At 46.2% G+C, this 22,111-nt stretch overlaps 1 protein-coding gene across 1 annotated transcript in view; it reads right to left on the reverse strand.

Moving 5' to 3' along the window:
- Positions 1-16,603, reverse strand: part of Plcl1 (phospholipase C like 1 (inactive)) — a 269,564-nt gene extending 252,961 nt beyond the window's left edge. Inside the window, exon 1 of the mRNA XM_075956000.1 lies at positions 16,217-16,603. Within this exon, the coding sequence (XP_075812115.1) occupies positions 16,217-16,459 (243 nt within the window). The 5' untranslated portion in view covers positions 16,460-16,603. The remainder of the gene's footprint in view (positions 1-16,216) is intronic.
- Between the last annotated feature and the right edge of the window lie 5,508 nt (positions 16,604-22,111).

Genomic DNA, 22,111 nt, shown 5'->3' on the forward strand with positions numbered 1-22,111 from the left:
GTGCCTGGTTTAGTTCACTTAACTCACGGTGCCTGGTTTCCAGTTCCGTCCCATTTTCCTCTAAGTTACATAATTTCATGCTTCTTTGTTGCCAAGTAAAACTATGCTCTGTGTACATGTATGTATACACGTGCATAGATATGTGTGTATACCATATTTTCTTTATTTGTTCGTCTGTTGATGAGCACCTAGGCAGATTCTATAACAGTTATACTGGCGAGTATAGAGGATGTGTTTGTGTCTCTGTCATATGCTAACTTAGATTCCTTGCTCAGCCTATGTGTAGGGATGGTATAGCTCCATCCCACGGCAGATCCATTTTAGGGTTTCGAGGAACCACCAGACCGATCCAATGGGGGCTGGACTAATTTGCATTCCCACGGGGAAGGAGCAAGGGCTCCCTCATCCCCCTCTCTATGTTCTCTCCAGCGTTTGTTGCTTCCTTGATAGTCACCATTCTGAACGGGGCGAGATGAAAATCTCCACGTCTCTTCAGTCTGTATTTCCTTGATAGTTAAAGATGTGAAATGTTGTATGCACTTAAGGTCAATTTGCAATTCTTTTGGCAACTGTTTCAATTCATTTGCCAACTTACTTATTGGGGGTGTTTGGGTTTTTGTTGTTGTTGTTGTTGTTCTTTATGTATCCTGGATTTTAATCCCCAATAGATTGAAAGGCTGGCAAAGCCCTTTCCCCTTCTGTGGGCTCTGGCAACTGCTTCCTTTGCTCTGCGGAAGAATTCCACACAATCCTGTTTGCTAATTTGTTATTATTTCCTGAACAATGAGTGTGCTCTTCAGAAATCTTTGTTTATGCCAACATGCTGAAGTGTTTGTCCCACATCTCCCTCTAGCAGACCTAACATGTCAAGTCTTACGTTAAGGGAATGACCTCTTTTATAGTGCTGATCTATGGATCTAGTCTCACTTTTTTCCCACACACGGATATCCAGCTTACCTGGCACCGTGTGTGTTGGGCACTTGGTTGACAATCAAGGGGCCGAGGCCACAAAGGTTTACTGAGCCTCCTCTTCTGCTGGCCTCCATCTCTTAGCGCAGCAACACGACGGTTTTGTCAGTTTGGCTCTGAGCCGAATTTGAAGCCAGCAGTCATACTTCCAACACCAAAGCATAGCTCTTGGGGCTGACTAGATTGAAGTCTCAGCTCCAGAAATGACCCATTAGCTCAGTGACTAAGATGCCATCCTTGAGAAGCTTTAAGGAAAGATTCCGATCCATCAGGCACACCGCTATTCCTGTACCACTACTTACCGTCTACCCAGTCACTGACAGCAAGGGCCGCCAGACTCAACACAATAGGGTAACCCACCCAACTTAAATTCTAGATAAACAGTGAATAGAATTTGCGCGGGGCATATTCTGAGCTCCCATGTGCTGTTTCACTGAAATGCAGACTTCCCTCTGCATCCTATATTTCACCCGGCAACCCTACCTATAATCGCTTCTCCTAATACTAGCCGCTTTTCATTCTCCCGGCAGCAATCATGGCGTAACAATAGCACCATAAATCAGGCCTATGGCGTGCAATCGCACCGTCAGCGGGCAGCCCTTATGAAGGCCTGAAATGGACTGAGTGGGATTCCTGACTTTTGCAAGCAAGTCGTATCCATTTTTGTGGAGTTGGTTTAGGATCCAAGACCCACCCGTCCCTGATGCTTCCTCAAGGGACACGAAAGTTTTCAGTAGCTGCTTCTACACGACTGGGGATGGTTAGGATATTTAATTATGAGGTTTTGCATATACCTGTGAAACTGGTTGCAGCAATCCACTTTCTGCCCGTACAAATGTGCTTCCCGTCATGATGTGGATTTTTTTTCTTTTTACAAAGCTCCAGGGCATTGCGATACTGTGAATTATAAAGAGATCAGATCCAAACTTCCAGCTTAGGGGCTGGAGGGATCAGTCATAGACAAGAGCATTGTTGCTATTGCAGAAGACCTGGACTGGACGGCCAACACCCACGCAGTGGCTCACAACCAACTGTAACTCCAGTTACAGGAGTTCCAATGCCCTCTTCTGGGTCCCAAGGGCATACATGTGGTTCACACAAACTCACTCAAGCCAACACACGCCCACACATAAAAATAAGTCTTTAAACTTCCAAATTAGCATGGCAATAGATTTTCAAAATCTATACTTGATTTTTTTAAATTAAAATCATTCAGGCACTAGGAATGTTGAAGCCTTGCTTAAATAAAACTTCTGCTTGATCAAAGACATATACTGAAATCATACAAAAAAGGAAACCTTGAAACTTGACATTTTAGGGCTCAATTTAAAAGTACAAAGGCATGAACAGCATATTGTAAGCTGTTCTTTCTACAGTCAGTAAAATTTAGTTTGAATTCAAAGGTAATTTTGATCACTGAAACACATCAACAATATAAGGAGCGTGTCCATGCAGGGTTTACACCATCCTAAAGCAGTGTGACAAGCCATCAAATGAGCCAATGACTCTCTTTCAAGGAGCTTTTACTACATAAAACACCACTAATGTGAACATCATTGAAAGACCAGTTGTCTTCCAAATTTCTGTTTACTCCCAAATTAAAATGGGTTTTACCCATGATGACTACAGCACACCTGGAACGCGGCGTGACAGCCTTTCCTTTATCCCTCTCTAAGCATGACGGAAATGACTCAGATCCAAGTTAGGAATCGCTGTCACGCCAGACACAAAAAGTTAGCAAAGTTAAGTTCTATGCTCCACTTTACCAATCATGCATTCATTAATCTAGGATAATAAAAACATAGAGATTTGTCTACGTGAAGATAAAAGATCGGAAAGCTGAAACAGAAAACAGCCCCTATGGGTAACCATAGTCCATTGTCGGGAAGTCACCACTTAAGGAAATTCTGAGGCCACCCATGTGCCTAGCAACAGCGCCACCACCATTTAGGGGACCATTTGGAAAACAAAGTAAAACCTGAAGAGTAAATGTCTGGCGATTTTTCTAAACTAGAGAGTAATCTAAGGGGGGAAAATAAAAAGGGAGGCTCAACAGAATCCTTTCTCATGGGCTACACAGAAACCAACCCAAAGTTTTCATCAGTGTAATAGACTTAGTAACTTTTAACTACCATGATACTGACTGAGTTGCCAGCACCTCAATGATAGTGGATCCTCACGTCAACTCTGAGCATCTCTCCTTCCGACCTCCTTGTTGGATGCTGCTGTGTGCTTTCTAAGACAGTAAGTGGGACAGCTGACACACACTGAGCGGCTGTCAGCCTGGCACTGTGTTTTATACACGGGGAGCTGCATACGGCAGGACGTGAGGGGTAGGGATGGTAGGTGCTGGAGCCAGAGAGACACGAGTTGTCCGCATTAGACTGGTGGTCCCCTCTTGGGCGATGGGGAGGAATCTGCACTTCGTTTCTGGAGCAGTGAGATGTCAGAGTTTTTAACCTGGAAACTGGTGCCGGAAGGTTTGCCGTTTTGAAACAATGATTCCGGTTCTTGGGTATGAAGGAAAAGACGGTGATCGGAAGCCGAAGCACCAGTTAAGAAGATACTCTAGTGAGAGAGCCAAGCGGAGAGAGAACCAGAAGTAAGTGCCAACGGGAACAACCAAGAGAGACAGAACTGGCGGCAGGTTGGGTGTGGTGGGCAGGGCAGGAGCAGAGGGTGAGCTCCAGGTTGCTACGATGCCAGCTACAGGAACGGTGGTGCTACCGTTGAGATGACGCACACAAAATAGGGAGTAGAGATACGGCTCAGCAGTTAAGAGTGCTTCCTGGAGTTTACAGAGAACCCAGTCCAGTTCCCAGAACTTATGCGGGGCAGCTCACGTGAGCCTGTAACTCCAGCCCCAGGGCATCCAGCAGCCTCTTCTGACTTCAGTGGGCACTTGCACACATGTGACAAAAAAGAAAAAAACCAAGACAAAGGAAGACGTAACTTGGAAATATACAGCAAACCTGGCAAACACTGTAAGCATATATCTACCTTGCCGGTCAGAGGTATACTTCTGGGACAAGCAACTGTCTTCTGCGTGTGACTACATATCACGATGCACTGGATGCCGAGCGACTGTTTTACCTTTGACTCCCTACACTGCAGAGCAGTCTTGTCACAGATATCATAACCATCAGCGAAGAGATGAATGAGTGAATCAGTCAATAAAAGAAACTTGGCCAAATGCATCACGACCTAAAACAAAATGATCAGCACTGCCGAGATGTTAGTAGAGCCAGTTTAATGACCTTGACTCCAAAAAAGGAGACGAGACCTACGCGCTTCCTTCCTCTGCCATACACACTAATATGGATAAATCTGAATCAGTCATATAATGCGACATAACTAAGAAACCTCTTTATATGGTATGGCCTAAGGAGATATTGTCACTCTCCTCTTGCTCACAGAATGAACTGCAAGCATTAAAAAATAGATGACAGGGCCAGGTGCTGGGCCGGGAGTGGCCTGCGTTCACCTACATTGACCTGCGTCATCACAGGCCAAGCACCTGAAGAGGACTGAAGGGTGACTGGACTAAATAGATGTCATAAGTAGTTAAAAGATGGTGGTTTCTGTGAAGGGTGGTACATGTGTATAATTCCGGGAGGGAGAGACAGGATGGTCTTAAGTTGGAGATCATCCTGGGTGAGATAACGAGGTTCTATCTCAAAACAGATGGGGGGAGAGGCAGCAATGAAATTGCATTGGGATGAGGCTGAGAAAGGAAGGAGGGAGGGAGGGAGGGAGGGAGGAAAGGAGGGAGGGAGGGAGGGAGGGAGGGAGGGAGGGAGGGAGGGAGGGAGGGAGGGAGGAGAACAGGTAATAAGAAGCAAACATGAGACTAAAGAATCTCAAATCAGTCTGTATCCTTTTACCTCCCCCGAAAGATGGACCCACTCAAAGATTAAACTCCTAATAAGCACTGTGAACCTAGCAGTGGGTGTCATCTTAACAGGGGGCAGGGATGCATTAGGGAGGTGCAAGAGAAGGATTCATGGCAGTTCAGTTGGGGGGGGTTCAGTTCAGTTCTTATCTAACACTTAGAAGGGCTGTGGATGATGCATGAAAGATCTCAACTGCGGTCCCTTCCTTCCTGGGACTGGTGAGGGGAAGCTAAGAAAGAAAGAAAAAACAAAGGACACGGCCATCCCCTTATGTCTACAGATAATTTCTAATTTAGGATTTTTGTGGAAATCGCAGCAGTTAGAAGTGACGATGGGCTAAGAGGAGGCTATGTGTGCTGTGAAAGGATTATAGTCTGGAAACTTCCAGGAACACTAGCCCCAAGAGGCTCATTTTGCTTTGGGGTGCTAGAATCGGCCCTGGTTTCATTCGGCTGCAACACATTGGCTGTCTCTAGTTCTTATGACAACCGTGCTGATCAAAGCTGTGGATGGTTTTCGTGAGCACTTCAGCCAAAAGTCCAGTTCTTCCTGGAGTCTTTCCTGGGGGAAGCTGGAAGCAGCTTTAACCTCGGAGTTGAAAAGAAAGCAATAGGAGACTTCCAACCTGGAGGCGCCTCCTCCAGCTGCTGGCTTTTCCCTCTCTAGCCACAGGGACTTGGTCAGCACAAGCACAGAAGACAACAGACCACAGGGAAGCTCCATGGGCTTCAGAAGAAGAGAGAGAAGAAAGAGAAAGAAACCAGGCAGCCTTTACCCTGAGGCGTATTATAACTCATAATAGAGTAAGTAACAGCTGCCCGTTTTTATACGTTGTCCCTGTCTTTAAGAGTCGCTAAAGTGTTAGATACTATCTGTTCATTCAAGTGAAACTTTAGACAAGATTAATTAAAGCTGAGCACATCTTTAATTAAAGCTCTTTCATCAAGTTCATGGGCTGATTAATAAATTTGCAACTCTTTCCCTCATTAAGAAAATTGAAAACGCTGGTGAACTAGCCTGGCCAAACTCTAGTTAAAACTGGACAACCGTTCGTCAAGAAGGGCCTAGTCGGTTTGTGGAATGAAAATCTTTCTTTTTCATTAACTTATGACTGCATTCGTTTTTTTATAATGTTGAGAGAACGATCACAGAAAAAAACAATGGTGACCAATGCCTATAAGTGTGACAATGCCTTCTGTCACACTAGGAGGAAGACCTTGCAACACAGTCAGGTTGTAAAAGAACAGCCAAAACACGGGGTTTGCTCCATGTCTCAAACACACCCTCCATCAAAACCATAAGAATTACTTTTGCTTCTTGGTTCCTTCTTATGTCTAAAAGGACCTGACAATTTATCCTTCAAAAGGAGCCTTGGTATTTCATTGACTAAATTGGAACCACTTAGCAATGTCTGCTACCCAGATCTCTTATTTTATGCCCTCAACACCCTAGGAGTTAGTTTCTGCTACAAAGACTGAAAGCAAAAGAGAATAAACGTCATAAGCACCACACAGCTGGATGAAGTCAGCGCTCAGCTCCTGGCACCACTTCCGGTCTTTAATGGTGGTGTGTATCACCTCTTGAACCTAGAACCAAATTTTAGGAACCCTAATTTTAAGTAACCCTAATTTATCTTACATTGTTTCTTAGGGTTAAGAAAATTGCTGGGCCGTGGTGGCACATGTCTTTAATTCCAGCACTGTGGAGGCAGAGGCAGAGGCAGGTGGAGCTCTGTGAGTTCAATGCCTGCCTGGTCTACAAAGTAAGTTCCAGGACAGCCAGAGGTGCTACACAGAGAAATCCTGTCTCGAAAAACCAAAAAGAAAGAAAAAAGAAGATCTTTCACTTCTTCATGACATGTTTTTTAAATGATTACTTCCCTAGTTAAGAAAAACACACTGGTCTAATACAGTAAATCAAAGCCAGCTGCCAGATGAAGTACATCTTTGGTCAATTCACCAAATCCTCTCAAATTGAAAAGCGTTGTTTCTTGAGAGCAAGCACAAGTGTGTTAACTTCTATCGGTGGAATAGTAACTTTTCCAGAAGAAAAACTCCTGGCACAGACTCTACAAAACAGAAGGGATGTAGAAGAGACAATGGGCCCCGGTCGCTCTGGCGTAACAACCAATGTTGTGGTCTAAGAACACGAAACGCAGACAGATCCCAGCAGTGGATTTGGGAAGTAAATCTGGGAAGGTTTCCTCCTCTGTTCATCAACGGGGCGGAGCTAGGAACTGGGGTAGGGAATAGGAAGAACTGTGTAAGTTAACATTTATAAAGTGCCTAGATGATGTCTAGGACATGGTAAGCAAAAATGTCAAAGGTTATCATCGTGATGGGAGTATGGAGAAGATTCCCCCAATAATCCCCTTCAAATATGTCAAGAGCTGTAATGTAAAATTTAAACTTACTCTTTCTGCTTCCCAAAGGTGGAAATAAGACTGTCTAGGAAATGTGTCCAATTTGGGCTCAATATAAGAACGTTTCCAGGCAATAAAGGCAGCATCAAAATAGGTTAGCCTACTCACGAGAGAGGGAGCTCCCTGGTGATACAAGTCAATTCCACACATCTGGAGGCCTTCCTACAGAGTCCCTGCCCAAATGTAATTGACTGTAAAATGACTCCCAGTGGCTCTCCTAAGACAGCCACCGCAGATCAAACAGTGCTTGGCACGCAGGGGTTACTCAAGACAATCCTATATTTACTCCTTTCTGAGGCATCTGCTTAACTCACCAAATACATGCATCTGCAGTCATCTCTATATGACACAGTAAAGACCTAGAAGCCTAGAAGCCGCAATGTGGTCAATTGTCAGTAAAGACCTTAGATCACAGCTTGGATTTCCCAGGATTCTTCCTGAAGTTCAGAACAGAAAAAAGCAAAACCGGTACACGGTCTTCATTTTACATAAATAAATATATAACATCTAGAGCCAGAGATTTTTAAATTAAGATGCCAACCTTTTATCCTCAACATTGGCAGCTGACATTCTCCAGTGTCAGCGGAGGGAGGTGTTTTTTTATTCTTGGCTTTGTGAATCTAACACTCTCCACACCAATGAAAACTTAACTCTTGGTGATGTGACCTGACGTTCACGGAGGAAACTGGGTTGTATTTTTGTTTCAGGCTCTCGCATTGCCGTATAGGCTGAAACCCCATCATATTACCAAGACACCTTGGAATTCAACCGGAACTCTAGAGACCGAGAAAACGGATGTGTACAGTTGTAAGCCACTGAGGTCGCAGTGTTTTGTTACAGCGACAATGTGAACCCGTACTTGGCATTTCTCGCGCGAGCTTCCCCAATCCTCAGCTGAGTTGGAGGCAGGTTGAACTCTTTGAGTTCAAGGCCAACCTGATCTGCGCAGCAAGTTCCTGGACAGCCAGGGCTACACAGTAAGGCCCTGTTTCAAACAAAGCAAAATGGCCTGCCTGTTGCTGTTTACTAATGACTGTCGAAAAGACAAATGCATTTATTGCAACACTCGCTTGACCTCATGCCAACAGCACATCAGAAGATATTAGTTTCAAACTATTTTTGTAATTTTCAAATGTTTGGTAGGGCCCTTTTTGGAAATAAAAAAAAAGAATTAACGTGCTTCAAGAGAATATAACCAAATACGGTATTTTCTAATATTATGGAGAAAAGTCTCAGTAGATATTTTTTTCAAGGTATTACTATGTTTTGTCAATTATATTAAAAAGAAAATGAAAAACCACTTAATTGTTGATAGCATTTCTAAATATGTACTATTTAATTATGGTGCAGAATCAACAAACTCCAAAATATCTCAAAACCAGGCTTCATCAAAAGCCAAACATGACTTTACATCTTGTATGAAAACCTCTAGGGGGAGCAAAAGGTTTCATTCCCTTACAGTAAAGGCCCTATCCCCTTTTCCAAAATTCACTCTTGATCAATAAATAAGAAACTGCCAGTTTAAGGATGCTCGCTGGACTGTACTTTATGGGGTGACACCGCAAGGGAGCGAGGTTTCAAGGGCACGTATGTGGTGTCTCTCTATTCAACCCAACACTCAAGATGGATTGAACTGGAGAAGGACGCGGCATTCTGCTACGAACGCGCTTGGCCGGGGCTTGAGAGAGCGTGTGGTTTTACCCAGGCTCCTCACCTGCTATGGTTTGAATTCACTCAGGCTTAGGGAAAACTGCCCACAACAAGGTTGGGTCCCGTTCCACATTACAATGTTGGTCCCAGCTAAGCATAAAGATTCTTCTGCCTCTTTCTGGCTTCTTTGGGCATTTATCGCCCATGACATCACATGACTCTGGATATCTGTAGCCCCCCAAACTCTCTGTAACATCACAGGGATCCCGTACCGTACAAACAATATAAGCTGGCTGACTTGAGCATCCTTTCTGGGTTTAGTCCGCTTCATCTAGGATTAACATATTTTAAAAGGTTCTTGAGAAAGGTCAACATAAAAGGATGAACGAAACAGATGTTATCGTTCAAAAGTATTTTGAACTTTTAATACAAAGTAGTACAGCTGAGGACAAACACGATCTCCTTGCCTGTCACAGCTACACCCGAGGGCTGTGGCCCAGCTCACTGACAGGGACCCTGAGCGGCATCTCTGACAGTACAACAAAAGAAAAGAAATCGTTACACACTTCCATAATCTATAAATACAAACTCAAAAACACCGGAAAGCTAAACGCACTCTTACTGAACAGCTTGGTTTTTATGTTTGGGATGGATTGGATTGTTTTCAAATTTTTCTTCCCGGAGAGATAATGGTGATATAAACAGTGGCTCTTTCCTGCTCAAATAGGTAATCCTGCTTTTCTCAAAGTAATGCCCCACTGATCCCCAATGCGGTGAGTTAAAATGATTTTATTGGAAATAAAGCAGATAATGGCTCCCTTAAACAAACCCATGCAAGCCATTACAAATAAAACCACAAATCAGCCAAATTTTAAACCCGAGAGGCAATTTCAACCTTGTCCTACTAGAATCTTGTTGCCATTGATGTTTACGAAAATACAGTACCCAGGCCAATACTTAAACAAGGCAAAAATGTTACATAGAAGCTGGCCCTTGGTTATTATCATTGCTATCATTTGCATAGTATAATCATTAATTATAATAAATCTCTGTTGTATCCCACTGTGAAAACAGAAATACAAAGATAAATTGGGATACAGAGGTGAGTTCAACGAAACTACAAATGAGCCTTGTTCTGATTAGAACGGTCGTCAAAAACATAAGGTTCTACAAAGCCAACAGATTTCACTATGAGAATATTTATTGATGTATTACCTTAGATTTATGCTGGAAGCCCAACTCATTGACTCCCCGTCCTCACAACCAGTGACTCATTCAGCGGTGGTTCCACAAAGGGAAGTCAAGAAGCCACCTGTTAAAATGTTATCCCTATGGCAGTCTGGACATTCAGCTTGAACGTGGTATTATTTTAATATTCACTGTTGCTAAAAGCTATTGCAGAGAAGGCAGTTCGGTTCATTGAGCACCTCCCTGGCCATTCACTGCCCGACCCATTGCTCTCGCATAACCCAGAAGCACTCACTTAATGGGTTATTTGTTCCTAGCACCAGGCTATGCTGCTGTCTCCTGATGGCTCTTCCTAATGCCCTGCTGTGCCTGAGGTGTTGTTTGGCAATAAACGTTCAATTGACATTTTACTGTAAAAAAAAATTTAATTGCCTGTTTTGTTCATTGTAAAAGAGAACGGTTGGGACAGTCCTTCAGCGGTAATCGCAAAGTGTGCTGAACCCTTCAGGGGCTACGTAACTGGATTATATTCTTTAAGCCTTAATTGTAGTAGGATGTTTCTGTCCCACCCCGTCCCACAATAAACACACAGAAACCAGATTATTTGCAATACTGTTTGGCCAACAGCTTAAGCATATTTCTGGCTAACTCATATCTTAAATTAACCCATCTCCATTAATCTGTGTATTGCCACGAGGCTGTGGTTTACCGGCTAAAGTTCCGGCGTCTGTCTTTGGCAGGGCTACATGGCTTCTCACTGACTCTGCCTTCTTTCTCCCAGCATTCAGTCCAGTTTTCCCCACCTAACTCTTCTCTACCCTATCACAGGCCAAGCCAGATTCTTTATTCATTAACCAATGGCAATAAAACATAATTCACAGCATTCATCACCTCTCACACACTTAATATGGTCTCCAAAAAGAAAAGCAAATCTATAAATTCTAAGACTTATAACAAATATTGATTAACGGGCACGTCTAAAACCTTTCAATTCACCCAGGGTTTATTCTTCAGTCTCTCAAGGGGTGTTATTAAAAGTCACACCAGAGAAGCACTGAAATAAGAAGCCACTTCTAAGGTGAAATGCGGTCATACTTATAGGACAATTTCAGAAAAAAAAATAAGCATTGTGGCTGTAGCTCTTGGGATAGTAAGACAAAGCCACCTAAGAGGTTCCCTGCTACGCACACAGTGGGCATACATTTCCGTGGGAGAGCCCCCTCTGTAGCTCCGAAGGCCATGGCCTGCTAGCAGATGTCCTCCCACAAAGGCTGGTCAGCTCCAGTGAACTGTCAGGTTTGTCCCTTGAAAATTCCACCATCCGTTTTCTATTGAAAGATTTCAATGTATATCCGCTGTCTTAGTTAGGGTCACTATTGCTGTGATGAGGCACCATGACCAAATCAACAGGGAGGAAAGAGTTGATTCGGCTCACACATCCACAGCATTGGTCTTCACTGAAGAAAGTCAGGATAGGAACTCACACAGGGCAGAAGCCTGGAAGCAGGCGCTGATGCAGAGGCCATGGAGGGTGCTCAGCCTGCCTTCTTGTAGAACCCAGGACCACCAGCCCAGGGATGGCCCCGCCCTCCAATCACTCGTGAAGAAAATGCACTATGACTGGATCTTCGGGAGGTATTTTCTCAGTTGTTGTTCCCTCCTTTCAGATGACTCGAGCTTGTGTCAAGGTGAACAAAAGTCTACACGCTAATTAATTCCCAGGCTAATCTACAAAAGTATACATAGCTCCAGTGTGCCTGAAAATTGTGTTTTTCAGTCATATTTAATTTCACATTATAACTGTTTATAAAAACATGTTCAAAGTTTCAATCGAAATCCTCTTCATCTCACTCCCCTATAATAGTATATAGTCCGTGAACCAGGTATCTGCCCCCTCAATCAATCTAAAGAAAACACAATTCTTCTCAAAACTCCATTGTCTTCAGGGACACAGGGAAGACGCTGGCCTAGGGTAAAACAGGTGAGCTTCAAAACTGACACCATCAAGAGGTGGGAGGGGGGCACACATTGACCAGTGACCTCCATTAGCAAACTGCCCTTTCACACACAGCAGGGGCCTAACCAAAGAGCTTAACCAAAGGGCCAAAGGCAGGAAGGGCTGAATCCCCTTCCTGAGCCGGTGGTGCTCCCGACCTCCTAAACTGGAGATGGGCGGTAGAGACAGGACAATGCACCCCACAAGCCCAACATTCAGATTCTTCACGTGCTCAACTTGTTTCTAACCTAGGAGTGTTGACTTGCTAGCTGACTGCATCCGAGGACCTACATGGTAACATAGAGGTTAAGCAGACGCGTCTTTGAAGCTGACTCTGTCTTGATTTAGGTCTCTCCATACCTCCCTTACACCAGACGCCTGGTTGAGAGGATATGGGATGTACGAAAGCTAGTTTGGTATTTAACCACAGTAGAGAGCACTTACTATGAATTTCATTCTGTTTGCCTCTCTGATGAGTCAGCTGGTACCCAGGGTGCGTCTTGGTGTTTGCAGCTCCCAAAACCAGATAGGGTAAGACGGGCCATGGTAACCTAACGCTAACGAGGCGTGGACCACAACAATCTTAATCATTCCTTTAGCTGCTCGGTTGTGTGGCTCAGCTCCTCATTCCTATCACCGACCTCCATCCCACGTGTCATGCAGTGAGACAGATGTCAAGTCTGCTCTTCCTCGCCTGGGCTAGATATACTTAGATTCCAAAGAAAACAAGCAAACGTGGAATTAATCAATATGTCACGTGTACTAGAAAAAAAAAGAACGGCCTTCAAAACATTTATGTATCTCAGTTCCCACTATCTAATAAAAAGAATAAACTACGCTGTTTCTTATGTCTACAATATTATAGCTATGGCCTATTGGCTACGATTGAAAGTGGCAGATGTTTTAAATAGTGGGATATTGACATCAAACACTAGATAAGCAATCTAATTTCTTTGTTATAAATATATTCAAATACAAAATAGTACATCAATATTAGATATTACTTAACTTATCACTTTCCTACCTTTACATCTTAAATCACAAGAAGGAATTAGGATGGGCCCCAATAAATATTATAGTATATTATGTACAGTTGGCAAAAAATGAAACATTGATCAATGGCAGTTCATAGAAAATAATCATGCAGGGGAAAAGTAAATGCTTTACAGAGACTCTAGCTAAATTCCTACAGTATTAAAAAGCTCAACATAAAAAGACCAAGGCTGAGCGTATAAAGGAAAAAGCCACAGTGACAGAGGACGGGCAGAGATCAATAGTGTGACTGTTCCCATCAGCGCAGAAGGAAATCCTTTTCTCGGCTATACATGTTTTCAAATTTAGGAAGGGCAAATTAACCGAAAACATTCCTTTAATTAATATACAAGGGAGTCTGTTTCCTGGCAGGATGGAGGAATGCACTGTGCTGATCTAATAGTCATGCTCATAGAGAATTAGCATTTAAATAATTAAACCATTCATCTAGGTCAACCCGAACAGAGGTCATAATTTGGTGGGATTATTGGGGTGCCACGAGAAGCAGAGCTGAGGCCCAGATGTAGGGAGTAAATCACTGGGGAGAGGCCCTAGGAGGGTTTCCACCGTGGTGGACTGCCTTGCTGCAGGCCTAGAAACACCGACGGTAACCATGGACCGAGATCTCGGAAACCATGAGCAGAAATGTATCTTTCCTCCCTCGATGTTTCTAATTATAATGGTGCCTTCTGGTATATGCTCATTTTTGCTCCATTAAAGTAACCAAGCCACGTGACAAAAGATTCAAGACATAAATAAACATATTCTTGACCTCAGAAAGAGTAGAAAAGAGCCCACCTGTCTCTTGCCCTGAGAAGAAAAGGAAGGTCGCTGGGGACAAATCCCAACGACTGCCACCTACCCGTTCCCAGGCCATCTTTGAAGTTTAATCTGCTCATCATAATGCCCTTAGTCAATCCTCTGGGCACCGAAAATGTTAGATGCAGATGTGAAGGTATGAAGCCAATACATTCTAGTCAAATGTCATTGTAGCTACTGAGGGCCTCAGCCGTTAGTCACAGATACACAGTCATAGATACATATGCCTGCAAGCGCGTGGACTATTTTGGAAGGGATGCATAAGAAAGTGTTAATAGCTACAGGGTAGGCTGTGTAAATGGGAGTGTGAAGTAGCGCAAAGCCCTACAAAGCACTCCTTTACGAGGTTTAGTTGTTTTAATTATAGGTATATTTTTCAAATAAATATACTTTAAAATAGTTCATCTAATTTTGTAGTATCTTTAATTTTAAACACCATTTATTAAGCGTTTATTTAATTTACCATTAAATGGAGAAAAACGTAATGTTCTGTTGTCTTCCTTTTGGTCACCAAACAAACTTCCAAACAAAGGAGGCACCATCACTCAGGGCCGACCCTTACAAGAATATAAACCGCACAGGAGCATGTAGTCCAGGGGCCGGGCTTGTTTCTTTTGAGGCAAGGTATGGCTGTGTGCAGGAGGCTACATTGGAAATGAAGACCCTCCCGTGTCAAGCCCTTGACTGCTGAGTCTCAAGCCTGCGTGACCACATCCCCAGGATTTCCAACACGTAGAAGCACACACCTAGTGGCACAGCAATTTCAGAGTAGTAAAACTGGCTGCAAGAATTTGCACAGTCCTTATGCCGCATGGCTTGTATGTTTCACAATATTATAAAGACCCACTGCGTTTGCTGTCATATGTTTTAAACTACCCCACAGGTCCTCTCGCAGAATCTGCATCTTGTACACCAAATGTACCTGTTTCCTAATTACGTACGATACTAAATATGTACAGTACTATGTTTCGAGACAGTGTGATTTCTGACATGGAGTATTAAGAGGGCCATTTCTCTTTTATCCAAATTCACATCCAGACTATAATGCTCTCTTCATATTATGAGAGAGCCACAGAATAAACAGGTTACTTGAAATTCCTGTGCACTTTTCACATAGGAATCTCCCTGTAGCTTTTGAATTTCTGAGGGTCCGTGTTTGGGGGGAAAGCGTAGATAGTGCTTGGAGCTAGATGGATGAGGGCCCAAACGCTGGGGTTGGTAGCTCGGGAAAGAAGACACACACGACCAAAGGCTGCTCGGTTTAAGCCTGAGCAGGCTTTCTGAAAGCAGGAGCCTACCCAGTAAGTCAGTAAGCTGAACAGTAATCCTTCCACCGTCCTTCCTTCCAAGTCCTTTTTTCTGTAGTGTGGTGTGTGTATCCACACATGGATACATGTGTATCCACATACGCTCTACCAAGACCAACTTTGATCTCGCATGTACGCAGTAATCACATGGACCTACGCCAAACGGCCCTATCCTAGAGTCACTGCCAAGAGGCTTACCTGAAAAAAATTACTCCAAAGTCATGCACCGGAAAGATGAACTTTCAAACAGGGGAAACAAGTTTGGCGTGGGAGACAGACATAAACAAATAGGGGCGAAGAAAGGTTTACAGTTCCTTGGCAGATGGATAAAGGCAAATCCTCTGGGGGTGCTAGGGGAGTCTGGGAACGTTTTTCCCGGATGTGTGTTTTCTGCAGCGCGAAAACTCTGACTGAGCTCTTCCTTCATCCTCTCTAGGCTGCAAACTCTGCCTGCCTATCTGCAAAGTTCAAGCATTTCAGGATTTTGGCACCGTTTGTATCTGGGGGGAGATTTCCCCCACACTCTTGAAAGTACGCTATGCTTCGCCTTTGCTGATGGGGAAAAGCTTGCCCTCAGCTGGAGAACGCACAGCCAGCCCGCAGGTCTGCATTTATCCCAAGTCCTCCCTTCCTCCTCCCCATCCACCGGTTAGTGAAGCTTGCCCAGAAAATGAGGGAAAGCATCCATCAAACCGCAGAAGCGCAGAGCGCAGAGGGGAACTTTTCCCTGGCTGTCAGACGGGAAATCACTTCTGCTTCTCAGGGCCAAGAGCAGAGTCTGGGAACCTCCGGACTAGGCAGGAAGGTTTGGCAATGAAGGAGGTGGGAGAAAACAATGCCCTGCCTGCAATGCCTGTCTGGGGCAATGAACATCCTGCCGGGGGTCCCCTACCTCTCCGACGCCCACATCCACGCTCTGGGCCGCTGCAGCTCGGCTTACCTTGATGATGCTGCTGCGCCTGGGGGTCGCTCGCGCAGCCTCCAGGAGGCCGGCCTCGGTGTCCCCGGGGGGCCCTGCGGCGCCTGGCAGTGCGACCCCGCTGCGACGGTCCCTCATCCGGCCACCCGAGGCCGCGGGTGCAGCGTCCCCGGAGGCAGGGTCGGCAGAGGCTCGGGGGTCGTCTTCGCCTCCGGCAGCGTCGAGAGGCACCGGACCCTCCCTGCCAGCCGCGCCCTCGGCCATGGCCAAGCACGTTTCGGAAGCTCCCGGCGAGACAGCACGACCGACACCGAAGTCCAGCCCCCGGCAGGGGTGCGCTCAGGCACCCGGAGAAAGCCCCGCCGGACTTGGTCTTAGCGTCCGACGGCGGCTGCAAAGATCGCCGCAACTTTGTGGAGAGGAGACATCGCTGGGGCAGAGGCGTCCTCGGGCTATGGTCCAGGAGGTCAGCGGGCCGGCGCGGGCAGGCGGCGGGGGGCGGGGAGAAGATGCGAGCGGGAGGGAGAAGCAGGCTGAAAAGCAGCGGGAGGTACCGGAGATGTGATGCAAACGCCCGCTCGGCGCAGACAAAAGGCGCCGGGCGCCGGGCCAGGAGCCTCCCGAGCCGGGACGCGTGCGGCCGGAGCGGTGACTGCGGACGGGCCACCCGCCACCTGCCCGCCGACCGCGGCGCGGCGGCCCCAGGAAGTGCGGCGGTGGCCTCCACTCCGCTCGCCTGTGACAGGGAGGGAAAGACTTGTTTTGACAGCCCGCGGGGATTGGCAGGCGTCTGAGCCTCTCAGGAGCCGAGGCTCGCCGGGGGGGTTCGGCCCGACCAATCCACACCGCGGAGGGGTGTGCCCGAGAGCGAAGAATGGAATGTGTGCTGGAGCTCCGAGCCCGCCCGGCCCCGGCTCGGGTACGGGGCGAGGGTGCGCGCGCCAGTGTGCCCTCCCGCAGGCACTCGGAGTACATTTTAGGAAGTTTAGAAACGCTCAAGCAGCCTGAAGGTGCACCCAAAATGGGGAGGGGAGGTGGGAGGAGGGGGATCCCAGGGAGATGCCGGAGGAAACACTTTGCAAAGTGGCAAATCTGAGTGAGACTGTCACACGTGCGGCGTGGGGGTGACACTTGGCACCGCCAGGGGTGAAATGCAAGCTCTCCCTGCAAATCCTTATGCCAAGCCCATGCGGAGATAAACTAGGGTTTGCTAGAACCCTGGGGTTTCACACGAGCCTGGAGGTTCTACGAGCGGTTTCTACGTTCACTCTGCAATCTGATAAATATGACAATGAGCTGGGTGAAAGAGGCAGGGTAAGAGGAAACAGACCAACCAAAACCCTGGGGACGACGCCTAACGCGAAACACCGACGGGAGGGAGCCACGCAACTACAAGGTCATTGGCAAGTTCAGTCTCTACGAAAAAACGTTCCTATCTGATAAGGGGTTAACCTCATCTCTGTCTCTAATTCTGAATAAATCCATTTTGCCCTTTCCACCAAGTGGAGAGATCATTGCGTGGAGCAGGGATTCAACTGAATTAACCACACTACGAGCAAATGCAGACAATAGCTTATGATCCCTAGAGAAATAGAAGACTGCATTTTTATTTAAAAGATTTGGAGCACTGAGGTTTGTATGAAACCAGAGAGCATTAAAAGTATTTCAATTACTAATTATTTCATAATTCAAGACTGTTTTTCCTTGACTCTGCCAAGAGCACCAAGAAATTCTTCAGTCGTGTAGCCCCAGAAATCTGTCAGAACTCTAGCATTTTTAAGCCTGCACTGGCTTCTTGGGGGTCACACCTAGGGCAGTTCTTTAACAGGAAAAATGAGCCTTGGGGCTGGTTAGGGCGGACACTGACTTTAGCTCTGCTAGCCAGCTCCTCCTCACTTTTTTATCTAGCTCGCCTGAGGCTCCAAACAGTCAGAACTGGTTGGAGCTCTCCGGGAGAGTCACGTTTGACATTTACCCTGGGCAAGGCTGGGAAGACGTGACTTTTACCTTTTCTTGAAGGTCCTAGAGAAGAACAGTGAGCTCTGGTTTTAGAAGCAACACCGCCCTCTAGTGAGAGGATGAGAACTACAGCCAAAATAGCAAGTGTCACAACTCTGTTACATGGGAAATACTTTCATTTTGTCCTCAGAGATAAAATTGATTTTAAATTATTATTTTTCTGGTACTCAGTGATCATTACATCTGATTTGTGTCTTTTACAGCTGTCCTTGCTTCAGCTTTCCGTGTCACTTTAATGAAGTTTCTGTTTGTGACTTGTTATTTGAAGATGGATAATGCTACAGTTATCTTGTTCATCATCTTCTGATATGAGTATTAATTACCAAGATTTCCTTTCCTACGTTTGTACATGCCTTCATATTCACTTTAAGATATTATTATTATCATCTAACAATAAAGGTCTGTAGCGCACCACGCCCGTCTGCGCTCTATGCGCTACCATACAGTTGGTGAGCCAGGCAAGGGGCTGGAGATTGAAACACACAAAGACACACAGAGACACAGGTCATCCTTGAATTCCCCCAAGAATGTCCCCTTTATTGTGTCCAGGGGCATCTTATATAGGGATCCTTGACTGATAGCCACGCCCCAGCCAAACGCACCAGAAACCACTCCCCTGCCATCAGGAACTCCTGAGGGTCTCGTGCTCCGAGCAGCTGTAAGCACTCAGATCAGGGGATTACAAGAAATTCAGGATCTGGGGGGTTCACAGCTCCCAACAAGGTCAGTGGCTTTCAAATAAGGAAAAGCCAGAAAGTACAGCATACAGTTTGCAAAATGTTTTGTCTCCATTCAAAATGTCCAAGTTGGGCTCTCATGCCTTCTCTTCCTTAGCAGTCTTCCCTGTGCCTTCTCTGAACACGAGTGCACAGGAATTGATAAAGACTTTGAGCATCTCTTCTGGAAGGCTCTCTAATCCACTCGACCTTGAGAATTTTGGAATATATGAAGAGAGGGGTTTTTAAGTTCTGTCGTCTTCTGCCATAAGCTCAGAAGGTGTCTCGTGCCTACAATCTTACATTAAAAACTCCGTGTGCCTGCCTGCCTGCCTCGCGGAGGCTGCGACTGCAAGAGTAGGGAGACAAAGGTCACAGTGTCCTTCAAGGGAGCTCTCCCAGTGCAGTAAAAACTCCCCGCAGGTCCCGACTCCCAGGGGCTACCACCTCCCCAGAGAGCACAGCTGCAGGCTGAATCTTTAATGAATGGGCTATGAAGGACATTCAAGATCCAAACCACGGGAAGAATGAAGATGGTCCTGGAACTCCCGCTGCAGACCAGGCTGCAGAAGGATCCGCCTGCCTCTGCCTCCTGAGTGCCAGCACCCAGTGAGTTCAGAGTTCTCCAGAGAGGATTATTTAGCACATAGGAAGTGGTCATCAACATAACTCTTCCCTCTGTAACTCCTCAGCAATATAGGAAGTCTTAGTCCTCTCGCTGGACTAATAAGTGTAGGTCAATGAGGAACATTCAAGGTAATCCTTTGCCACTGGGAAACTCCATGCGGAGCCTCTCTAGTTAGTTTCCCTTGTTTACCTGTCGCAGAAAGCAAGTTATGATAGAAAGTAAATAAAGTACAAGTCTTTGGACTCACCAAGATAGGATTGATACGGAGTATTTTCTCTGAATTTGTCAAACTCAAATGGACTAGATATTGTTGATGTATCTACTGCCTGTATATATTGTATATACTTATTGTACTTATTGTATATCATTTCTCCTATATTAGTTATAGCCTTCTTTTTATTTAAAACAAAGGCAGAAATGTAGTGGCATTTCATTTGTATTTTAATAAATAAAGCTTTCCTGAAGACCAGAACACAGAACAGCCACACTAGTTTGCCATACAGGCCGGGCAGTGGTGGCACACACCTTCAATCCCAGCAGCCACACTAGTTAGCTATAGAGGCCGGGCAGTGGTGGCACACACACCTTCAATCCCAGCAGCCACACTAGTTAGCTATAGAGGCCGGGCAGTGGTGGCACACACCTTCAATCCCAGCAGCCACACTAGTTAGCTATAGAGGCCAGGCAGTGGTGGCACACACCTTCAATCCCAGCAGCCACACTAGTTAGCTATAGAGGCCGGGCAGTGGTGGCACACACACCTTCAATCCCAGCAGCCACACTAGTTAGCTATAGAGGCCGGGCAGTGGTGGCACACACCTTCAATCCCAGCAGCCACACTAGTTAGCCATACAGGCCGGGCAGTGGTGGCACACACACCTTCAATCCCAGCAGCCACACTAGTTAGCTATAGAGGCCGGGCAGTGGTGGCACACACCTTCAATCCCAGCAGCCACACTAGTTAGCTATACAGGCCGGGCAGTGGTGGCACACACCTTCAATCCCAGCAGCCACACTAGTTAGCTATAGAGGCCGGGCAGTGGTGGCACACACCTTCAATCCCAGCAGCCACACTAGTTAGCTATACAGGCCGGGCAGTGGTGGCACACACACCTTCAATCCCAGCAGCCACACTAGTTAGCCATACAGGCCGGGCAGTGGTGGCACACACACCTTCAATCCCAGCAGCCACACTAGTTAGCTATAGAGGCCGGGCAGTGGTGGCACACACACCTTCAATCCCAGCAGCCACACTAGTTAGCCATACAGGCCGGGCAGTGGTGGCACACACACCTTCAATCCCAGCAGCCACACTAGTTAGCTATACAGGCCGGGCAGTGGTGGCACACACCTTCAATCCCAGCAGCCACACTAGTTAGCTATACAGGCCGGGCAGTGGTGGCACACACCTTCAATCCCAGCAGCCACACTAGTTAGCTATAGAGGCCGGGCAGTGGTGGCACACACCTTCAATCCCAGCAGCCACACTAGTTAGCTATAGAGGCTGGCAGTGGTGGCACACACCTTCAATCCCAGCAGCCACACTAGTTAGCCATACAGGCCGGGCAGTGGTGGCACACACCTTCAATCCCAGCAGCCACACTAGTTAGCCATACAGGCCGGGCAGTGGTGGCACACACCTTCAATCCCAGCAGCCACACTAGTTAGCTATAGAGGCCGGGCAGTGGTGGCACACACCTTCAATCCCAGCAGCCACACTAGTTAGCCATACAGGCCGGGCAGTGGGCACACACCTTCAATCCCAGCAGCCACACTAGTTAGCTATAGAGGCTGGCAGTGGTGGTGCATGCCTTTAATCCCAGCCCTAGAGAGGAATATAAAATGGAATGAGAGAAATTTGCTCTCTTTCCATCTGAAGTTTTCATAGAAGTAAGAACTAACTTAGCAGCGTAGTTGTTTTGCTTTTCTTATCTTCAGATTGAACCCCAATATCTGCCTCTGGGTTTTTATTTTCCGTGCTACATGCAGTCTCTTTGCTGAGGAACCCAACTCACAACACGCACCAGGATGAACTTTCATTCTCAATGCCCAGCAGTTATATACATCTTGCAATGTGGTAATAAAACATGATGGCTATGAGCCTGTGTTCGTTCACGCCATGGATATAGGTTATGTTAGTGAAGGCTTCTGCTATCCCATATGGAAGCTTGGCAGTGAGAACATTGAATGTGCAGGGCTCTGAGGCTATAGGCGTGAAGGAGCCCACTCCCTGTGCACCACGGCACGTGATGGCCCATCTGCTATGAAAGCTCAGTGGGCACCAAAGCAGCAGTCGCCCAACACTCAGGAAAACTGAAGTTGCTAGAGGAGAGGGCAAATGATAACTCAACAAGTGTTCATGTGCGGGAAATAGTATGGAGAGACCTCCTGTAGAAACGGAAAACATTGCCAAAGTACCTAAGAGTATGAGAAGCGTGAACTAAGAACATTATAATATTCAGAAAAATGCCTCGTACCTCAAACGGAGGTGTGAGAGGAAAGTGGGAAGATATTAGAAATCAGCAGAGCCAATAGTCAAGAGGTGAGAGCAGC

Source organism: Microtus pennsylvanicus, chromosome 22 (genome assembly GCF_037038515.1).
Source record: "Microtus pennsylvanicus isolate mMicPen1 chromosome 22, mMicPen1.hap1, whole genome shotgun sequence".
Lineage (NCBI taxonomy): Eukaryota > Metazoa > Chordata > Mammalia > Rodentia > Cricetidae > Microtus > Microtus pennsylvanicus.